This window comes from Bos indicus, chromosome 13 (genome assembly GCF_029378745.1).
Source record: "Bos indicus isolate NIAB-ARS_2022 breed Sahiwal x Tharparkar chromosome 13, NIAB-ARS_B.indTharparkar_mat_pri_1.0, whole genome shotgun sequence".
In the NCBI taxonomy this organism is placed as follows: domain Eukaryota; kingdom Metazoa; phylum Chordata; class Mammalia; order Artiodactyla; family Bovidae; genus Bos; species Bos indicus.
In genome coordinates this window covers 74,773,783-74,796,101 of record NC_091772.1, presented here as the reverse complement: position 1 = coordinate 74,796,101, position 22,319 = coordinate 74,773,783, and the positions used below count along the sequence as shown (strand labels likewise).

Below are 22,319 nucleotides of genomic sequence, written 5' to 3'. Positions count from 1 at the left end.
CTTTCCCCGTCTCTGTTTCAAAACCATCTCCAACTCCTATCCATTATTCCTCCTAAATATTTCTCAAATACACCCCTTCTCATCTTTCTAGTGTTTCTCCACTCTGGCGCTATTAACTTGTAGTTATAACTATGATAAGAACAGGCAATTCTTTGTATGTATGTGGGGGAGGGGGAGCTGTCCCCTCACATTGTAGGGTATTTAGCCACATCCCAGGCTCTACACACCAGTAATACCAGAAACCAGTAATAATCCTTCAGTTTTGACAACCAAAAATGTCTCTAGATGTTGCCACCTGTCTCCTGGGAGGGGGGCGGGGGCAGCGCAAAACAGGCCTGATGGAGAACGAGTTTGCTGGCGTCCACCACTCTCAGTAAGAAAACCATCATATCTCACCAGGACTCAGCATCAGCCGCCCCCTAAACTCCCTGACTCAGTCCTCTCCCTGCTATGAGCCCATCCACATTAGCAGCCGGAGTGAACCTTCAGAAACAACAAACTGACCATGTCCGCCTCTTACTCAGAACCCTTTGGCAGCTCCTCATCACCCTCAGAGCACTGTCCAAACTCTTCAGCATGGCTTCCAGGGCTGACCACAGTCTGGCTCATGTCAGTCTCTCCATCATTTCTTGCCCCTCCTTCCCTTGCACTTTATGCCCTAGTCATACCAAATTACTCGTGGTTGGAAGGGCACAATATGCTCTTCTGTGTCTGCCTGCTTTTAGGCAAGCTGTTCTTCTGCCTGTGATTCCCTTATTCCCCTTGTATGGCTGAAAGTCTCTTATTTGCTCTTCAAAACCCTTCTCAGATGAAGCCAGGAAGCCTAGTCTTACCACCTTATACACATGACCACTCCCTCCCTTGAGAGAACACTGTTCATTGAAGGCACGTCTACACATGTCATAATTTATTTGCTATTACATCTGTCTCTGCTATTAGACTCCTTGAGGCCAAGAACTGTGACTTATTTATGCTGTGTTCCTGGTGCTCAGCACAGTGCCAGGCATTTAGCAGTGCTTAGTGAATACTTGCCAAACTGATGGCTTTCTTTCCCACTAGATAGAAAGACATGCAAAGGTTCCCTTTCATCTCTACCCCTCTGTGATCCCAAGGATAGAACGTGGCCCAGAGTAGGTGCTCAATTAAAATGGATCGAATTTAACTGAATCCCAAAGAGAGTCCCTTAATCCTAACTGATTAGTCCACAATCCCTGCAGTGTTCCCTGGACACCAGACCTCTTCCCTCCTTCAGACCTTTGATGAGGCCACTGGCAGCTCCAGGAATGCCCTGGATCTCCGTAACATTGTTTCGCATGAAGTACTCATCACAGGTGGCGTTGAGGAATCGGGAGGAGCAGAACAGGCCCCAGAGCCGTGTGGTCACTGTCTCATTTCCTTCCCACGCCAGCTTGGCACAGACATCAAAGCCATGGCGAGACAGTGTGCGGTTCCCCAGGAGGCAGATCCTAGGGAGAGAAACAAGGGAGGAAGGTGGGAAGGGACGTAACCTTGCCCTGGTTTCATGGTAGAACCACCGGGGGAGCACGAAGAAACACAGATGCCAGGGCCCCATATCCAGAGATTTTGATTTAATTGGGATGGAGCCCAGGATCAGCGTTTTTTCAAAGCTCCTAACCACTGGCCCTCTGGGGAATCTCCTCCCTCCCAAGTAACTCTAGTATGAGCCAGGGCAGAGAACTACTGCTTTCCTGCGATGCTGTTTCAGCACCATGGACAGCAGTCCCAATATGCCATCCTTCTGAGCCCTGTTATGTATGTAGGGGAATGTGTCCTAGGGAGAGAGGCTGAACCAAGAGGGACCTGAACCCCTAGACCCTCTCTTCTGTGTCCTGTCCTACGATAGAGAAGGTGTTTAACACTAAGAGGTTGTCTCATTCCAGAAGGTTGTTCCCCACCCAAGAAAGCTTTCCCTCACACAGACTGGTCATCCCTTCAGAAATCTTTCCACTTGACTCTTCCTAACTCCACCTGAGTGAGCGTGCTCAGTCATGTCCAACTCGGTGACCCCATGGACTGAGTAGCCTACCAGGCTACTCAGTCCATGGGATTTCCCAGGCAAGAATACTGGAGTGGGTTGCCATTTCATACTCCAGGAGATCTTCCCAACCTAGGGGTTGAACCCATGTCTTCTGCTTGGCTGGTGAATTCTTTACCTCTGAGCTAGCTGGGAAGCCCAGTTCACCAGCAAGCAGTTGACCCTCACAAGGGACACTGTGCCCACCTCCAAAAAAACTTACCCCACCCTAAAGAGATTTACCTGAAACCAGGAGAGGTTTTCGCTCCCAAGAGAGTTTACTCTGAATCCACAACCACTCCAATTCTGAGAGATAGGGGCAGGTGGGGGGTTGCGGAGACTAGTGTGAAGACCCTGAAACCAGCCAGGGAGGAGGGCGAGGGTGCCCGAGGCGCAGGGCAGCAGCACTTACGGGAAGTTGGGTGGGTCGAAGGCAGACTTGATGACCCCAGCATAGATGGCCAGGATGGAGAGGATGACACAACCCAGGAAGACAAGGGCAAACTTGTTGACGTACTTGACACCCACAAACACCACAGTGGCCATGCAGGTGAGCACACAGGTGCCATACACACGCATATTGTTCAGCATGGCTGCCGCCTCCCCGCTGGCATCTTCTGCCTTAAAAATGGCCATGGCTGGGAAGAGATAAGCCTGTGGGAAAGGGGTGAGGCAGTCAAGCAGGTAACCCAGTGGGGGCCAACGAAGAACCACCCCAAGGAAATAACCTGAGGTGCAGGCAGGGCTTTGGAGAAAAAGGTAACTCTTCACAGCATATTTACGGTAATCCGAGACTGGGAAGGACATCCAATGAGAGGGTCTGTCCTACAAAGACTAGTTATTATTCAGTCATTAAAAAATGATACTGCAAAAATGTTAGGAGCAATTATTAATTTCTATCATTTTTGTTATCAAGTATAAGTATTAATGATTATTTATTGTCTTTATTATTTAATTAGAAAGGCAGATACAAATTAGACATTCATCCCTAGAGGATTAGGTAAATTAATCACGGTATTTCCAAATAGATTATGTAGCTACTAAAAAGAACAACAAAGATTTATATGAACCAACTTAAAAAAGCTATCCCTGTTAGACTGGGTAAAAACAATCTATTTTTAAAGAGAATGTGTCTTATCTCATTTTTGTAAATATATATATGTGTACTTACATGTGAATATATACACACATATGTGTGTATATATGTCTGTCTGTGTGTAGATACATCAAAATGTTAACAGTCGTTTCCCCTGAATGGTAAAAATGTGAATAATCTTTATTCTTTTTGCACATCTGTATTTTCCATAATTTCTATATGAAATATTAATATATTTATATTGTTACAAAAGTTATTTTCAGTTGTAAGTGATATTTGCAAAGAGAGTTTTGAACTATTAGAGAAATCTGTAGAGTTTTATAAAGACAAAATGCAATATCATAAAGAAAAACAAAAACTAGAAGGATACACCAAAATGTTAATGATGACTTTCTTCAGGAGACTGTTATTTCCCTTTTTACATTCTTTGATTTTTTCCAATTTATTTTTTTAATCTTCCAATTCAATAGGTAGAATTGCTTTTATAATACTTTTTTAATTTTGTAAAAGCCATAGAGGTCAATTATTATTCTCTCAAAATTTGGCTTCTTGGGTCATTTATTCCCCATCTATCCTTCCTGACCCTGGACTTCTCCAATCTGTCCCCAGGCCAGAAGCTGAAACATCTGTTAGTTCTAGTTCTCTAAAGCAGTGCAGTTGGGGGGACATGCACAGGCTTCAGAGTCAGAAAGACACAGTTTCATATCCCTTCCACATGTCCCTTTAACTCTCTGAGCCTTGCCTTCCTCATCTGTAAAATGAAGATATCTAACTCATGCAAGAGTCGTGAGAATAAAAATGATACATGGCCAGCCACGGGACCTAGGTAGAATAAGTGTTTGGGAAATGTCAGCCCGGCTCTCTGTATACCAAGGAACCTTCAGCTCCCACTTCCTCCTGCAGGGGCAGGAAGAACTGAGACCCAGGTCAGCAGCTGCCCACTTCAGACACTGCCCAGGGCCCCGACTGCTCATCAGTCACTGCTTCTGACAGATCTCTTTCTCAGCTCCTTCTTCTCTGCAACCTGCCAGCCATCTGCCCTCTACCATTAACATCCACAGAGTGCCCAGCACACCACACCCTGGCACATAGTAGGCAATCACTGAGGGAAATGACTGTTATCATTTCTACCATGACTGCACTCTTCCCAACCCACCTCTGACAGCTGGTCGCCGAGTGACCTTGAGCAAGTCGGTTCACCTCTCTGAGCTTCTCATTTGTAGAATGGGCATAATAATACTTAAACCTCGTGAGGACTCAAGCTAATGACTGTAAAGCACTTGGAACTCTACTGAGAGCACAGTGGGTGCCTGATGAACGACAGCTGTTCATGTTACATAATTAGTGTATCCTGTCTCCCCAACTAGACTGTGAACTCTTTAAAGAGAGAACCACATCTGATATCCCTCCGGCTTTACTGAGTGACCCAGCCTACAAGAGCATCTGTTAACTGACTGACAGCCCGGGACCCACACCTCCTCCCCAGCCCTTCTTACCAGCAGGATTTCGATGGTGCCCAGGATGTACATGGCCCCAGCAAAAGTAGTGCCCAGGTAGAAGCAGAGGCCCACGGCGCCCCCAAACTCTGGACCCAGAGACCTGGAAATCATGTAGTAGGAGCCGCCAGCTGCAGAAAGAATCCAGTATTGGCAAGAGGTTCGAGGGACCCTGGGCTGCTTTAGGCGTGAGGAGGGGATCAGAGACAGTGGTGGGAAGGGGGTTGCACTGGGCCTCACAAGCCTTACAGGCTGTAGTGGGAGACCCAGCCAAACACTCTGAGTGGCTTTTACAGCACTAATTACCATGTTGCTAATTACCCCTCTAAGGAGGTCATGGCTCAGAAAATAGGATGATGGCAAAGAGGGTCTCAGGCAAAGGGAAGAGATCTTTCATTGCCCCGTTCAACACCATCAACAGCCTCCTTCCCCTCCCCTTAAGAGGGCTGCCCCCACCGACTCCACAAACATCACAGCCCAGTCTCAGACCTGCAATATTGCCTTTCGGGGTTCCTGAGGGCGCCCAAAGCTCTGGGCACTGCCCCTCCTTCCTCCCAACCGTCCAGGTCTCCCTCCCACCTGGCCAGGCCCCCTTCCCCTCCAAGCAGCCCCAGTCACGTACCAGGCACAACACCATTGGTTGCGATTGCACTCATGGAAATGGCCGTGAGCATCGTCTGTGAGAACAGAGATCACCATCAGGGTGGCGGCTACCCCATAAACACCCGCCAAACCCACAAGTCCTCTTCCGCTGAGCTTCTCCTTGGTACGGTTCCAGCTCCTACTCCTGCCAAGTCCTTCTTGTCCAGAAAAACCTCTTCTTCACCCAGCACAGGGAAGGAACTCGAGCTCTCCCATCAGAGAGCTCTGGAAACCCCAGCTTGGCCTCTGACCAGCTGTCTGGCTGGAGGAGACACGTCACTTCAGTTCTCTAAGCCTCCATTTCTTCGTTTATTCAATAGGCAGGTGTACCAGCTTCGGCACTGGCTACCATACGTGTCGAGGGGGGAATCACAGGTCACATGTGAGGAAGCGTAAATGTCACGGGAAGTAGGTGTTAGTGAACATGTGGGTTTTTTGAGAGGATGGGAAGAATTCAGCCAGACCTGTTTGGGACCCATCATCCCGTTTTCTTGTGAGTCAAGACCTACCAAAATGTTAACTGTGGCAGGGCTATAGGTGGATCTGATTTATTAGCAAACACCTATCTTTTTATCAATGAGTCTGCAGCACCCGCACCCACACACAGGTCCAGGTGACACCTGGTTGATGGCCATCAGGGATGAGCCTGGGAGAGGCTGGAAGGCCCAGTCAGACCTAATTTCCTCTCCAAGATTATACGCAGTGCTTCCTATAAAAAGCTCAGGTCTCATGCCGCCCCTCTTCTCTTCCCCTCCCACCCGCAGGTCCCTGCTCAAGCCCCAGCTGTCAGGGAATGGGCGAGGGGAGGGAGTCACTCACACAGGAGCAGCAGATGAAGACCATGCAGAAGGCCTCTATGATGCCCGCGATGCCCACCACCCACGTGAGCCGCAGGAAGAGGATCACCCCAAAGATGTTCTGCAGGCACGGCAGGTACACGCCCATGAAGGTGCCCATTCGGGGGGCCTGCCAGGGAGGCTGGCGTCAGTTTCTGCAGCCCTCCCCATCCCTACCAGCACCCCAGGCCCTCTCCTCTTCCCCATACTTTCATCCCCCCCCACCCCCCATCTCTACCCCTCATCTCCCATCCCTTCCCCTCCCTCTGCCTCCATCTCCTATCCTTCCATCTACATCATCCATCCCTTCACCTGAATCCTTTTTCCTCCCCGCCTTCTCTCCCCTCCAGCCCTTCTTCCCCAAGGCCCTCACCTGCACCGGCTTCTTTTTTCCACCCTCATTGTTTTCTGCCTCCTCGTGCTCCCTGCTTCCCTGGGGCAGGTTGGTGTAGTTGGCCAGACCACTAAGCAGGGAGGACACCATGGGGCTAGTGTCCATCTCCTCCTGTGGAGGGAAGTTGTCAGTGCTGGGGCGCCAGGGTCTAGAGGAGGGTGAGCTAGGTGGTAGGAGGCAGAGAGAGATGGGGACCAGGAGGCAAGCCATTGAGACTAGGATGAGATGGGCAGGGAGAGAGGGAGTTAGGATAAGAAGTGGAGGAGCAGGCGGAAAGGGCAAGGAAGAAGGCGGACCTGAGGGAGCAATGGAGAGGAGGGGACAGTGCCCCAGGGAAGGAGGGAGGGAACGGCTGATGAAGGCAGAGATGAATCGTGGGGGGAGTCCCAGGACCCCAAGCAGCCCACCTCAAACAGGGCCATGTTCTTGCCATCGTACTCCTTCCCCTTCTCTGTGTCGGTGCTGTTGATGAAAGGGCTGCTCTCCTTGGGGTTGCCATCCCCTGAGAAGGCAGAGGAGTGAGAAACTCGGCATCAATTGTTTGCCACCCGTCTGCCCGGGCACCCAGCTGGGTGGCCACTTTAACTCGCTGAACCTTGGTCCACACATTGAAAAAACGAGCTAATGCTACCTCCCCTGCAGAATTTTAGTTCTGTATAATAAACCTAGCGCACTCCCTGACATGTGCAGGGTATTTAATGAATGTGGAAGTGCTTCCTTGCTCTGGTTGGGGGGTGGGGTGGTCCTACTTCATTCATCAGGGCACCCTAGACTCTCCAGAGTTCCCTCCTTGACCATAACTGGCCCATCCTGGTGTTTGGGAGGTGGAAGCACATTCTTTCCTAGAGGGGAGGCAGAGACCACTTCAGCTGGAGGCCCCCAGGATACTCCCCCTCTTGGAAAAGTGACCCCCTTTGGCATATCCTGTGTCCCTGGTTCATCTGCAGTCGTTGTGTATTCACTGGATGTCTCCTGCATGCTGATGTGGGGGTGGGGGTGGGGGAATAAAACACAGCCTAAGACCATTGCTGCCCTCGGGGAACACAAAGGCAGGGGAGATAAACCCATAGCCAGCCGTTTCCAACCCAGAGTGGTAAGTTGTGTGGCAGAATATGAACGAAGGACTGTGGGAACACGGGAGAAGCACTCAGCCCAGCCTGGGAGGTCACGGAAGGCTTCCCAGAGGAAGTGACGTGTTGGCTGAGAACTGAAGGATGAGTAACAGCTAGACTGGGAGGGAGCCGGGAGGGTGTTCCAGGCAGATAGAACAGCAGAACAGCGCGTTCGATGGCCCAGAGGTAAGAGTGAGCTGGACTGGGTCAGAGGGCCTGAAAGAAGTTTGATCTGGAGGAGTCTAAGGAAAGGGAATGAGGGGAGGGGCGCTGGAGGATGGAGGAGAAGCATATGAAGAAAATGAGGCTAGGACGGTAGGTGTGGGCTGGGTCCTTACATGACTAGCCAACCACGTTAAGGACTTTGGACTTCATCCAGAGGACAATGGGAAGTCACTGAAGAGTTTCAGGCAAAAAAGTACCAAGGACAAATTTGTGTTTTAGAGCAATCACTCTGGCCTTTTGACGAAGAATAAAGAAGTTAGTTAGGGGGTACTTTCTTGATGGTCCAGTGGTTAAGACACCATGCTTCCACTGCAAGGGGGGATGGGTTCAATCCCTGGTTGGGGAACTAAGATCCCAAATGCCACATGTGGCCAAAAAAACAGAGAAAGAAAAAATGCAGAAGCTAAGGACTTTCAGAAATCTGGGCAAGGACTGGTGATATCCCAGACCAGAGCAGTGTGGAAAAGTGAGCAGACTCCAGAATTATTGGCACATATTTCTATGCCAGATGTGTGTGGATGTGGGAAGGAGGGATCTAGGATAATGCCTGGATTTCTAGCAGAGGTAAATGGGTGGATGATGGTGCTATTTAATAAACGGAGGAAAAGAGGGAGACTGGGGGTGGGGAAGAGGCTGAATTTGACTGACAGTGAGGCACTGTAGGACACTCAAGAGAACTTGTCCAGAAGCACTTGGATCAGCCAGGGACCCAGGAGAGACACTGGGCATGAGAATCAGGGGTAACCCATGAAAAGTTGTGTAGCAAGTGTGTGAAACCATGTGCCTGGATGAGATCATGCAAGGAGGAAGTCTCCAGGGCATTAAGGAGAGGGTCCTTTCAAAGAGACATAAGCAATCCCCCCCTACACACACAGAGGCACACTCCCTTGGTTCCAGCCATCACACTTTCTCAGTTTTCAGGGCTGAATCCCAGTAGTAGATATCTCTGTGGACTCTGGGGAAACTCTCCAATGACCAAGACAAAAGTGAAGTGGAGGCCCTACATATTCTGAATTTCCTATCCCTTCATCTCCTGACCTCTCTCTCTCTCCATCTCCATTCTGCCCAAATCCTTCCCATCCTCTCCTCCTGGAAACCTCCCTTAGTCTCTCAGCCAGGGTCCATCCCCAAAGCATGACCTGCTATAAATCCAGTCTCATCCTGACTCAAAACTGTGGAAGTGATGCTCACTTCCTCAAGGTAAACCCACCACCCGCTGTCTCCTGCCACCACCTCCACTTCACTCATCAAGCCAAGAACTCCTGACCCCCAGATAGGACTTCCACCAGCTCACTCTTCTCCTCACGTCCATGAGTTCCTAGGACTAGCAGACCGGTCCTGCCAGTGGGAGCCTGGCACATACTAGGTGCTCAGCAAAAAGTCTGTTGAGGGGAATTCCCCCGGGCTCCCTTCCTGACCCTCAGGGTCTCAGAAGAGCTCTTTGGGGCTAGAGAACAGGAGAAGTAAAAGTGAGGTGGGTCCCTCTTCATTTTTAAGATGCTGACAAGAGGCCTCGTGTTCTCACCACATTATAGTGGGAACTAGGGGGTTGGGGATGAGATGAGAAGAAATTTCTTAATGGTTAGGAAAACAGGCTGGAGTCAAGAAGATTTAGGTTCCAGTCCCAACTTCGTTGGCTGTGTCCACCCCTTGGGCAAGTCACTTAAACTATGCCTCGGTTTCCTACTTTGCAAAGGGATAATAATCGTGTTTGATTCAGGGCTGTGGTGGGAATTAAGTAAAATAATGCCTGTTGGGCGTGTGTGTACTGGGCACATAAGTGTACTTACTGCTGTTACTATTACAATCACGATTATTACTAATATACGTGGTACCCCACCCACCCTGGGCGCCCTATCCCACACCCTTTCCCCAGCGGCAAGATTTAGGGGCCCCGTCTCCTGTGGGTTCTCCTCCCCGCGGCTCTTCGGGGTTAGGACCGTCAGGCACGAGAGCACCCCATTCCTTTCACACCCCTCCCCTCCTCCTTCGTGGGGGCGCGGGGAGCGTGCAGGGCGGGAAAGAGGGCGTCCTGGCCGGAGACCCGGCATCGAAGCAGCTCCGCGCCGGTTTCCATGGCGACCGCGCGGGCAGAGAGCGCAGCGCGGAGCAGAGCCGGCCACGCGCCCGCAGCGGCTTATGTAACGCGGCGCGCAGCGCGGAGCCAGACTCCGGGCCGGAGCCCAGCCAGGAGATGAGGGCAGAGGAGGGGGCAGCTCGTAGGCTTGTCCTGAGTCGCGCTTTTCCACCCGCCGTCTGGACGGGACGCCAGGCCCCCAGCCTGGTCTGCCAGGGCTGATTTCGACCCCTCCCTGGAACCCCGGTTGAGGGGGAGGGTTGAGCTTCACGAGCCCTCAGAGGGGCAGGACCGCGAGGGAGGATCTCGCCCCCATTCCCTTAGCCGGGAGTCAGAAGGCTGGGAGATCGCCGTGCGGCGCGCGCGCAAGAGGCCGGGCCAGACGGAGGCTGAGCCCTCTCCGCCCCCGCCCTCGCCCCCGCCCCCTGGGAGCTCTCAGCCCGAATCGGCTTTCAATTAAGCTGCGGCCGCCAGAGCTCCCATGGAGGAAACAGGCTAGCGGCGCGGGCTAAGGAGCCTCCCCTGGGGGCCTGGGGCAAGGCCTCAGGGAATCCCCAAGCCAGATGAGGGGAGTAGGGGACGGCGTCAGACCCCAAGAGGAAAGGAGACCTGGGGGACAGAGACAATATCCTTGTGTTCTTTAGTCCAGAGGAGCCTTCTTTCTCTGGTCATTCCCACCTCTCCGAGGTCAAGACCCAGGTCTCCTACATTTCCAAGAACCTAAGTTCAGAGATGCCGGATTTTTTCGGTTTGATGGTCTTCCCTAAAGCCCCAGAGGTCCTTGGACCACCCCCGCCCCCGCCCCCCCCAGCCCCCATCACCGTCTCCAGGCACCACTGGGAGGCCTTCTTTCTCTGGGGCCAAAAAGCCTGACCCAGGTCCTGGCCACTCAGAGAGAGAGAGAGACAGAGAGAGAGAGACAGAGAGAAAGTCTGCAGACGAGTCTGCTACACTCAGAGTCTGGAAAACTTGTGGGGAGGGGGTAGAACTGAAGGGAGTTCCTAGTTGGAGTCCTGCTGCACACTCTTTTCTAGGCCACTTGAGACCCTGCAGAAATCCCGTGGCCCAGGAAGGCGCCGTCGTCAGGGGTAGGGCAAGCAGGGCGTGGGGGACTGGACCAAACCCTGTGTCTGGGGGAGCAGAGCCCCCTCCTCAGAGTGGAGACATCTGAAGGGGTTCCCATGTGGGATGACGGCCCCCACCTCTGTTCCCTAGGAGCAGCGACGGGATGCCCGGCTCTGCTGCAGACTAGACTTTGCCAAACCACCCGCTTCCCGAAGCCTGAACCTGCTATGGAGGAGGGCGCCTGCGGATTGACCCCAGGGTCACTGGGGAGATGGATGAGTTAGCCAGTCAGTAGTTCCTGCCCCTACTCAGCTTCAGGGAGGAAGAAGGGGTGTCAGAGGATGAGGGACCCTGGTGTCCACAGCCTTCCAAGCGGCCACTTGGCTCTGACTTGGACCCAGGATCCGGAGGACTTCAAGTCCAGGCTGCCTGTCCCTGAAAGACCCTGCGCTTTGAGCCTTTAGGACCCTTGGGCCTTCCCCGGGGGGAGCTCTGCAGGAGTCTTGGACCAGAGGGTCAAGCAATGCCCAGGGGAGCGTTTGAAGGCGCTGAGCGCAGACAGCCAGAGCATGAGGCGCGCTAGTGCGCAAGGGACGCAGCGCCGCTGGAGGGTGGGGGGTGGGGGCGGCTGACAGCCGTGATGGATGGCTGAGACCGCTGGGGGGCGGCGGGGGGCCTGGGAGCCCGAGGGGGTGGGTGGCCTCGAAGACCTCAGAGCAGGGAAACCGCGGAGGAGGGCGGGGGAGAGCGGGAGCCGCCAACGGACTCGCTCCAAGCCCCTCTGGTCCTAGCGAGTCTCCGCACCCACCGCAGCGCGTCCGCAGTGTCCGCGCCACGGAGCCGGGGATTCGGCCGCTGGGACCCCATTCCTGAGGCCTCACTGGGGAAGCTAGCAGAGCTGAGTAGAGAGACTCCCCTCTGCCCCACCCTGGAAACCTCACAGCTATCCCAGAGTACCCAGAGGAAAGGGAAAGGGGAAAGAAAAGAGGGTGATCTTGCTTCCCGTCCTGAAAAGGAACCCATGGGAACGCGAGAGGGAGAAGGAGATTCCGCAAAGTAGAGCTGAAAATCCCCGGAGGAGGTTCGCTTCAGTCGGAGGTTGGATCTCGGGCAGCTTTGGGGGAGGGGGCCCGGACTGCATCAAGTGACCCCTTAAGGAGACACCGCAGCCGGACGGGGGCTGTCATATGCCTCCAACCCCCCCCCAATAGGCACCTTCCCCCCACCTTTCAGCTGGAAGTCTCAAAGCGAGGGACTGCAGCAGACTGCGCCCCCCCAACACCCGCGCTCTGCGCCAGGACTCCAGGGTCCCTTCTCGGGAAAAGGAGCCCTCCTCCCGCCCGTCGAGCTCCACGTCAGCCCATTCTAGCTCTTCCAACCCGTTCCCACCGACTCCCTCGCTTAGCTAGCCCACGTCTGCCCCCGGGCCGTGGGCAGTGGCAAGCCCTCGGCCCCCCGTCCTGGCCCCGGGTGCGGCACATTCCAGCACCTCGCACGGCGCCTGGCGCATTCCAATGGAGCTGGGCTCCAGGCCGACTTGGGCGCCCACCGCCCGGGTCAATCCCAGCCTCGCCTCCGAAGGAGGCGGCCCCCGGCTCTGTCTCTAACCCCAGAGCTGCTTCCTCTCCTCGCCGCCCCCGATCGCTTACCAGGGTTGGCTCCCCCATCGCCGTCCTCGCAGTCCGTCAGGTTGTTTAGCATGGTGGCGGCGCGGCGCCGGGCCCGGGGATGGCTGCGCCGCCTCGCCCGCGCCCCTCTGCCTGCCTTCGCCGCTCTCTCGCTCGCTCTAGCTCTCTCGCTCTCCGCTCCACGGAGGAAGAAGCTGCAGTGCCCGCCCGCCCGGCGCACACACACTCGCACACGGACACACGCTCACACCCGCGCGCGCCCCCTCTCAGCGGCGGCGCGGCTCACCTCATCCCGTATGCAGGAGGCGTGAGCCACTGGCTGGGTTTTGGGGGGGGGGAGCGAGGGAGGGAGGAAGAAGAGGGGATGAGGGGCGGGCAGTGCGCTCCCGGAGGCCCCCTCGCACGGAACCTGGGGGCTTGCACCGGTGGGATGGAGAGGGTGCTGCGGGAGACGGGGGCCTCGCCTCCCGGGAGCAGACGCAGCTCTGCCCGCCCCCCACTCTCCGGCGCAGGCGGGGCCGGCACGTGGGCAGGTGCCATCCCGCGCCCTAAAAATAACGGCAGGGAACTAGGTCGCGGCCGCGGGGAGGCGGCCCCGCAGCGGCTGCCTGGCCGGGGGTCTGGGCTGACCCCTAGAGGGAATATGCGGGGATCTGAGGCGGCAGGGGGAGCGCGCCGTGGAATATGGGTCCCTGGAGAGCTTGTCTGCAAAGCTGGGGAGGCCGGCCCTGAAGAACGCTGTGGAATCCTGCCCTCGCCCACAATCGCTGCTCAGGAGGCTGGAGCTAGGGATGTGCGAAGGCCAGAGCCTTTAACTCAAGTACCATGCTGGCCCCCGGGGGGTCAGGGTCAGGGGCTGAACTGTCTGGTTCATCCTGGCTTAAAATGGGAGGCATGAGTCTGAGGAGTAGCAGTGAACCCTTTCTTTCTGTTTAGACCGATAGAGGTCTCAGCGTCTCACCTCAAAGGCAAATTACTGGAGTCCCAAAACAAGGGACCCCACCCCAAGCCCCACGCAAGGAACCTGGGAAGGAGAGGTGGTGAGGAGGAGAGAAGGCGGCAATGAGGTTCTGGAGCGCTGATTCCCCACTGGGGATGGTGCAGCCTCTGGGGAGGGCAGGCCGGTCGCAGGCTGGCCAGGAATGGAGTGGGGGAGGGGAGAATGAGGCCGCCTGTCGGTTTGGGACCAGATTTTTCTCCTGGGGCGGGAGTGTCTAATCCCCTAATCCAGGATTGCTTTCTGAGGATTCCAGAGCTGACATGCTTTCTGCGTTCCTCCCCCTCCCCTGACACCAGTCCCCTAGAAGCTTGATTGTCCTGGGACCCCCTCAGCACCCAAGACTCCAGACTTAGCCTATGGGGAAAGACCTCAGGAAGTGGCATCAGCAGTGCGGACCCTTTGAGCCCCAGCAAGATGGAAACATCCAATGAGGAGAGCAGATTTAGGGCAAATGATTTTGAGACTCACCCAAGCTCCCAGCAGTAGCCCTCTAAGTTTCAGGGGAGTTCCAGGCCTGGAGAGGATGGCTTCAATCATCTTAGCTAATGCATAGCTTTCATTTTACAGGTGAAAAAGCTAAGGCTCACTGTTGATGGGGATGGGGGGAAATGACTGCCTATGAACACAGTACCAGTGAATGGCAGAACTTGGTCTAGAATCCAGTTTCCTTTATTCCAGTTTAGGACTCTTTTCCTCAACATAACCTCTTTTGAAATGGGTCCTGCCTCCAAAAGAAGAGGCAAAAATGCAATCATATCCAAACTGCTCAGTGCCTCTCATCCTTGGCTACTAACAAAGGAACAGGGACTGGGTTGGAGATGAACTCTCTCCCTTTTCTTGTGCTCAGGCTTTATAGGTGCAGGGCCAGAGTGGCCTCTCAGCTTGCAACTGGAGGTGGGCCCAGAAGATCCTCAAGGGTCCTAGAAAAAATAAATCTGCACCTCTAGCGATCCAGTTCTAGGACATGAGTTTTTCAGGACCATGGACAGGGCCTGCGGCTCAGATTCTGTTGTCACCCATGTGTCGCTGACTTCAGATTGGATCAACCACCGAGTCTTCAGCAGCTAACTGAAGTGGGACTCTGAGGCATCCTCCAGTAAAATAACCCCTTCACTGGATTTTATGGACACTGGAAGGACTCTTTAGGGTGGAGAGCTAGCTATTCAGACAAAGTGTGAGAATTGGCCTTCTTGGCTTTCCCAGAGAGAAAACCACCCACCCACACACAAAAATTGAAATGAGTTTAAATTGGTGACAGGGGTTAAAGGGATTGCAGGTGGGTAGGCTAGTGTTCAAGAAATTTTTAAGCACTGCATTTCACAAACCACCACCACCACCAATATGCTTTTCTACTACTCTGTAGAGACAAGTCATACAGTAACATGTGTAGTGTGTTTGAGAAGTGCTGAGAAATAAGTGCTGAGGTTTTTCAGCAATCCTGGGTCTGGGATGTTCCCCTGGGAGTATTTCCCATTTGTGGTCCAGAGCCCTGGCCACTCAGAGAGGGACTGAGCCCACCCACAGAGAAAATCTAGATCCCAAGGGAGAAGATGAAGGCAGGCATGGTCCTCTTCCCCTGGGTGTCCCACCTGGGCACCCTCACCAGACCTCCTATCTGACAAGGCATCCAGGATTCAGGGGATAGTGGTGCTGTCCTGTCCTCTGCCCCAAAACTCTGCATTTCCTTGGGCAAAGCTGGGTTCCTCTCAGGCCCTGAGTATCTCCGTCTATAGAATGAAAGAGTGAGGCTGCATAATCCCTGGGCCTTCTTCCCACCCTGAAAATTCTCCATTTATCTCAGACCAAATCCATGGAGCTCTTCAAGAGGAGCCAAGACCAACAGAGGAGACAGCCACAAGGGGAGACCCCAGTCCTTTGGTTCACAGCCCCCACCTCTCAAGAAGACTGATCCCCATTCTGGCCTCAGGCCAAGCCTCTGCAGTGAGGCTTTCAGAAAACACATTGCAGGCACCTCCTCCACTGGCAGCCTGGCCTTGGCCAGTAAGGGTGACCATCAGCTCTGAGCCCCAGGAACATGGCTGCAAGCTCAGCACCCCATACCCACCAAGAGCCCTCGGAGGATCTAGGGCCAGGGGCATCCTCTCATTAAATCATCACGAGGTGCAGAGCCTGGCACGGGTCTTATTTCTCAACTCTGAGTCTCTAAAATTCATCTCCCCTTCCACTTATGCTTCTCAGAAAGAGAGAGAGAGAAAAAAAAAAAGCCAGGGAAACTGCCTCCTAATATCAGGATTTGGACACTGGAAGGAATTTTGTAAATTATTTTTTAACCAGTCCTCCTATCTGGGGAAATTGGAAGAAATTGAAAGAAAATAGAAATGGAAAGCTATGAATTCGCTCCATGGGATGAACCTGTGGCAGCCTAGGGCCTAGAATCTGGCTCCCTGAACTTCAGCCCAGGGTCCCAGCCACTGAATCAGGACAAGGAGCTGTTTGAAAGAAACTGGAGCCACTTGATGGGGTCCTCTTTCTATGGAAGGTAGGCATAGTGTTCCTCTTTCTGGCTCAGTCCCTATCCACCCTTGTCTCTATATCATTATCCCCACGGCCTAACCCACCCACCCCCAGCTCTGGCCTCATGGAGCTAAGGCCCTGAACTCCGTTCTTCACCCTTCTCTCCCCCACTGGGAGGGTCCCTCCTCTGGAACCCAAGCTCTTGCCATGAATTGATGAGTCTGGGGCAGAGCACACACCCCCCCACACACACATAGGGCCCGCTGCAGACACGTCAACCACCATCATCTCCGTGGTAACCGGGGGCTTAATTAACAGGCTGCAGCCCGGTCACCATGGCAATGGCACCCCGACAGCCCCCCATTCCTCTATAGATTCAGTCCATCTTCCCTCTTTCTCAATCAGGACCCCCTTCTCACTGTACCCACCCCCATCCCCACCCCACCTGGAGAAGCTGGTGCCCGCAGATCACTCTGGTTCATTGAGAAGAGGGGAGGGGAGGTGAGGGGGATGAGAGAGAGAGAGAGAGAGAGAGCAGCCCATCACCATGGCAACTACAGCCCTGTTCATAACCAGTTTGTTGCCATGGTGATTCCCAAGGCTCACCTTGGGCTGAGGTAGTGGGCAGTGAGGTTCAGAGTCCTGACTTGATGAGTGAGTGACCGGAGAACTCCTTGGATAGGCTGGAGATCTCCAGATCAGATATTTATACCAATAATTCAGTGTTGTTCTTCCCAATTTACAGATAGAGACTGAAACATGAGGTTTGGGTATGGGGGAGGTAGAGAACATCATCTTTCTAGATCATCAAAGAATCTAAGCATTTTAATGGCTAGAAGGACCCTCAGATAGCTTCCTGTTCAACTTCTTTATATACAGCTGGGGAAATTGAGGCCCAGAGAGGGGAAGCAATGTGCCCAAGGCCACACCACAGAGCCTGGGCTAGAGTGTGAATGGGCTACACTGTGGTCTTGCTCCATCCCCCTGGCACAAGTTGGCTCCCTCTCACTCCATGCGGACACATCTCAACTCCTGTTAGTCTTAACCAGGCCCAGCACTCTTCCCAAGGCTCTGTCTTCCTCCATGAGAAACGGACATAGCAAGGAGCAATACAAAGGATGGAGGAGTAGCTCAGAGTTGTAACAATTGATCCCAGGTCCAGCCAAGTAATCATCAATCTTCCCCTGGTATAGATGAGGCAACTGAGGCATGTGGGCTGCAGCCCAGGATTAGTGGTAGATTCAAGGACCAGCTTCTGAATTGCTTCATTCCTCCCCCATAAGTCATATCCCCTCCTCTCCTCTGGCAGCAGGAAGCACCCCCAGGGACAACAAACTCCACTCCCTGGGTCCAGAATGAAAGACAACGCTTGTATGTAAATGAGCTACAAAACCTCCCCCAACCTTCCCCCACCTTCCACATACTGCCATCTCTCCCCTAGGACCTGGGTGAGGACAGCTGGTGGGGAGAGCGTTCCCCTGGGGCCAGAGTACTGGCTCAAGAACAGCTAGGGGAAAGATACCACCAAATTTTAAGTTCTCCTAGGGAGCTCTTATCTACTTCCCCACACACTGGCCTACCAAGGAGAGATGCTGGAGGCTGTCTCAGGGCCTAAGAGGTTAAAAATCCACAAAGTAGGGGAAGGAATAGTTAGGGATTTGGGGAAGGTCATGTACACGGTTATGTTTAAAATGGATAACCATTTTAGAATTAAAGGACCTTAACTCTGCTCAATGTTATGTGCCAGCCTCGATGGGAGGGAGGTTTGGGGGAGTTTTGTGTATGCATGGCTGAGTTCCTTCCCTGTTCACCTGAAACTACCACAACATTATTAATCGGCTATACCTCAATACAAAATAACAAGTTTAAAGTTAGGGGAAAAAAAATCCCCAAATTACTCTCAAGATGGAAGCATGTGCACGTGCAAGCTCATGCACACAGGTACCCACCCCACAGACAGACACAGAAATACACACATCAACATGCCAATCAGCACACTGGCATACAGTAACACACATAAGCACTGACTCACTGACTGTCCCACGGGTCAACAGAGCTCACGTGGGATGCTTCTCCCTCAAGACATACAAAGATACACACACACCGCCTCTGCCATAAGCCCACGGCATTCCAGATTCACATCCAATTTGCACACACACCTGCACACCCAACACTGGGAGCTGTATTTTACTTCAGTATGCAGGAGCTTGGAAATAGGAACAGGAAGACTGAACAGTCACCTTGAGATAAGAGACAGAGCCATCTTATTTTCAGGCCAGTGGATGGGGAATGGCAGGAGAGAAGGCAAAGGTAGGGGAATTAGGAGCCTACAGCTCCTCACCCCTCACCTGACGAGTGAGCAGTAAGCCGTACTAAGTGCCCAGCTGAGCACTTGGCAGTCAAATCACGAAGGTAAAAGGATGAGGTCCCTGCCCTGGAGACGTAAGAGACACACAAGTAAATAACTTCCATCCACTGGGACATGTGCTATAATGGTGCACTGGGTGGGCAGAAGAGGAATGTCTGCCTCTGCCTGGAAGTGAGAGAAAGTGAAAGAGTTTCAGAAAAGGTTAAATGAGCTATAACTTACAGAGTGAGTAGGAGTTTCCCTGGCTAATGGAGGTGGGGAAAACAGGGACAGGTATACCAGAAGCAGATGAGGGGAGATTTTGAATGACCAACTAAAGGGTTTGCCATTTATCTTACAAATGATGGGGGTGCTTATGAACAGGAAGCAGGCAGACTAGTGAGGAGGTTGGGGTCATGGTCACATGAGAGATGATGGATGTTTGGAGCAGGGTGATGATGTCAGAAGGAGAGATGTGGCCAGATTCAGGATAAGTTTTGAAGGAAGTGACCAAGACATGAGGACCACTCAGATCTGGTGGGAAGAGAAAAGGAAGCATTGATGGCTCCTAGAGTTCTGACTTTTAAATCTGTAAGACTGGTAAGAACATCACTGAAAATGAGAAAAGGGATGGACATTATGGGAAAGATGAAGAAAGGAAAGAGCCCCCCATAATCCGAGTGACCACGTTCAGTATGCGGTTGGTTCACGGGACTGGAGCCCTGAGGAAATTTAGGCCTCAGTTTGGTCATGTATTCAATGTAGAGGTTCGCCAGATAAAACCTCTAAAAGGGTTTTTGGTGCTTAAGTTTGCTGGGGTCAGGGTGAGCTCACCTGCGGCTCAGCAGCGACCCCTGGTGGCCCGAGGAGGCTCCTCCTCCCCACGTTGGGGCCACTTCAAGCGAATTCTCCACCTTCCTCCCAGACCCGAGGGGCATAAAGGGGCCCCTGCGGAGACGAGTGCATGTGCATCCAGGATGCTAATTCTTCACCGAAGCCTAGAAGGATCCCTTTCCTCCTCTCTCGTCTGTACCCTGCATGTAACTTCCATTATAAGACCACCGCGATGGGTCCTCCAGGAAGATGCCCCTGCTCCCGCCAGAGCTGGCTCCACCCACCGCTTGGGGAGCTGGAGCAGAGGGAGCTAAGTGAATCCCGCAGGGACAGGACTAGTGTCCCCACGGATTGCGCCCAGGATCTTAGCTGCCAGGGGTCCCAAACTTCTCTCTCCTGTCTTCTTCCCGGGATCCCCAAGGCGCTGTCCGCGACGCCTCTTGAGGCACTAAGGATTGGAGACCTAGCGACCCAGGTCCATGTTTCTTCCCTCCGTCGACTCGGTACACTACTGGCCCGAACCCTTTCGTCTTTGGTCCCGCCCTTTTCTGTCCGCAAACTAGGATGGTCTTACCTCCTCCCATTGGCTCTGGACCCACACGGCCCGCCCTCTCCCTCCCTCTAGCCCCGCCTTCTCCCTCGCTACTGCCCCGCCCCCTACCCGAGATGGCCCAGCCCCCGAGGTCCTAGCCTTGGTATCATAAGACACGCCCCTCGCCTCTAGCTCCGCCCTCTACCCGAGATGACCCCTCCCCCTGACTGCGCCCCGGCCCAGCTCCCGAGGCCCTAGCCTTCGTAGCATAAGACCCGCCCCCTCGCCTCTAGCTCCACCCTCTTCCGTGTGTCCCCGCCCACCTCAAATCTGGCCCCTCCCCTCATCATTGCTCCTGCAGCCCTCTCCGGTTCCCCAGCGCCCAGCTCCTCTCCCTTCTTCGGCCTTCCGAGGGTACTGACCCTCTCCCCACCGGTCCCGGTCCCTCCCCTCCCAACCAAAGGCCCGCTCGCCGTGGCCCCGCCCCTGACTCGCCCCGCCCACCCTACAAGCCCCGCCCCCCGAGGCCTCTACCTTTGGCGTCTCCCCCCGAGAGGCGGCGGCGGCGGTCTGCGGCTGAAGGCCCGTGGGGCCCCGGGTCAGAGGGCCCAGCGGGCCCCGCCGGGGGCAGCGACGTGACGGTGAACCTGCGGCTCATGGTGCGGAGAGGGGCCGGGCGGCTGCGGAACCGGCCCGGATCGCACAAGTGGCCGCAACCCGGCTCCGGGAGGCAGAAGGAGCGGATTCCCCCTCCCCGCCGGCCGCCCCCCGCCGGCCGCGGCGCCGCGCAGGGTCCTAGTGCCCGCCGGGCTTTGTGCCTCCGTGTTTGGCCACGTGGCTCTGGGGCCTTGGGCTCTCAATTCCGCTGGAAGCGCCTGAGGGTCCAACCCGCTCCTGAGAGCCACCCCGGCACCAGGTGTCCCCGTGTGCGGCTCCTGGAGCTCGGGTTCTCCTCGCCTAGGTCAGGGCTTCCCTGCTGGCTCAGACAGTAAAGCATTTACGTGCGATGCAGGAGACTCGGGTTCGATCCCTGGGTCAGAAAGATCCCCTAGAGAAGGGAATAGCTACCCACTTCAGTACTCTTGTTGGAAAATCCCATGGACGGAGGAGCCTGGTAGGCTACAGTCCATGGGGTTGCAGAGTCCGACAGGACTGAGCGACTTCACTTTCAGGTCTCCTAAACTGGATTTCATTCACTCAACACATCTTGATAGCGCCCCTGCGTTTGCGGCACTGGTTGGGGCACTGGGATATAGCATCGGATGAGATGGACTGGCTTCCTGTCCTCATGGGGCTTACATTCTAATGAGTGAGAGGAGAAAGATTACAAGTGAGCAAATGCATAGACAGGACAATTTGAGATTGTGGTATATGTTAAGAAGAAAAGGTGGGGTCAAGGGATAATGACTAAGGGGAAGGACTACTTTAAGGGATGGAATAAGAAGACCTCTCAGAAGATATGGTATTTGACTTGAGCCCTCACAGATGAGAAGGAGCCAGCTAAGCAAAGATCTGAGGGAAGAGCCCTCTAGCTGAGAAAATAGCAAGTGCAAGGGCTCTAAGACAGTTTAGGGAGCAACAAAAGGGCCAGGGTGTCTGGAGCAGAATGAGTGGAGAGGTGAGTGATGGGGCGGAGATGAGGTGGGGGAGAGGAGAGCAGATCATACTGTGACTTGAAGGCTTTGTCAAGGAGTCTGGAGTCTTATCTACAGGAGAAGCCATGGGAAGTTTCTGAGTAGGGGAGCGATGTGCTGTGACTTACATGTTAACAGGATCACTCTGGCTGCTGGGTGAGGACTCAGCTAAGGGCAGGAGTGGAAGCTGGGAGTCTAATTAGGAGGCTCCTGCAACCAGCAGGTAAGAGGCGATGATCGCCAGGCTGGGGTGGTGGCAGTCCCATTTCGGATACATTTTGGAAGTGGAAACCTACACCTACACCTGCTGCTGGATTGTACGTTGCATGTAAAGGAAAGAGGAGTCAAGGAGGGCTCCTGGACTCTCATGCACTGCTGGTAGGAGTATAGTTGGGCAAAATCACTTTGGATAATTGTTCAGTCAGCTAAAGCTGAGCCTAATTAGACATGCCTGTCTACTCAGCAATTCCACTCCAAGGTTTGTGCCCCAAAGAAGCGACAGCTCCTGTTGACCAAAAGACATTGACAGGATTGTTCCTAGCAGTATTATTCATGATAGCCTCAAACTGAAAGTTACCCAAGTAGCCATCAACAGTAAAATGGACAAATAAGTGGTGTTACATTCATAGAGTGAGTGCCATAGTGGGAATGAACGTACATTCATAGAGTGAGTGCCATAGTGGGAATGAACGTACATTCATAGAGTGAGTGCCGTAGTGGGAATGAACGTACATTCATAGAGTGAGTGCCATAGGGGGAATGAACGATCTTATAATTCACAATCAATGTGGATAAACCTGACAAATATCATGGAACAAAAGCCAGACACAGAAGAGTGTATTTGTTGTTCTTTCACTAAGTCGTATTCAACTCTTTGCAACCCCATGGACT

General features: G+C 53.7%; 1 protein-coding gene across 3 annotated transcripts in view; it reads right to left on the bottom strand.

Moving 5' to 3' along the window:
* Positions 1-20,516, bottom strand: part of SLC12A5 (solute carrier family 12 member 5) — a 36,642-nt gene extending 16,126 nt beyond the window's left edge. For 2 of the 3 annotated variants that reach the window (XM_019972504.2, XM_070801789.1), the window contains exons 1-8: positions 20,329-20,516; positions 6,907-7,001; positions 6,479-6,610; positions 6,089-6,235; positions 5,250-5,304; positions 4,628-4,758; positions 2,448-2,689; positions 1,255-1,466 (exon numbers count right to left, since the gene is read on the bottom strand). In XM_019972504.2, coding sequence (XP_019828063.1) covers positions 1,255-1,466; positions 2,448-2,689; positions 4,628-4,758; positions 5,250-5,304; positions 6,089-6,235; positions 6,479-6,610; positions 6,907-7,001; positions 20,329-20,452 — 1,138 coding nt within the window. In that variant the 5' untranslated portion in view covers positions 20,453-20,516. Of the gene's footprint in view, positions 1-1,254; positions 1,467-2,447; positions 2,690-4,627; positions 4,759-5,249; positions 5,305-6,088; positions 6,236-6,478; positions 6,611-6,906; positions 7,002-12,627; positions 12,917-20,328 lie in introns of those variants that run through there. The other variant, XM_070801790.1, reaches the window with a different exon arrangement.
* Positions 20,517-22,319: the final 1,803 nt, after the last annotated feature.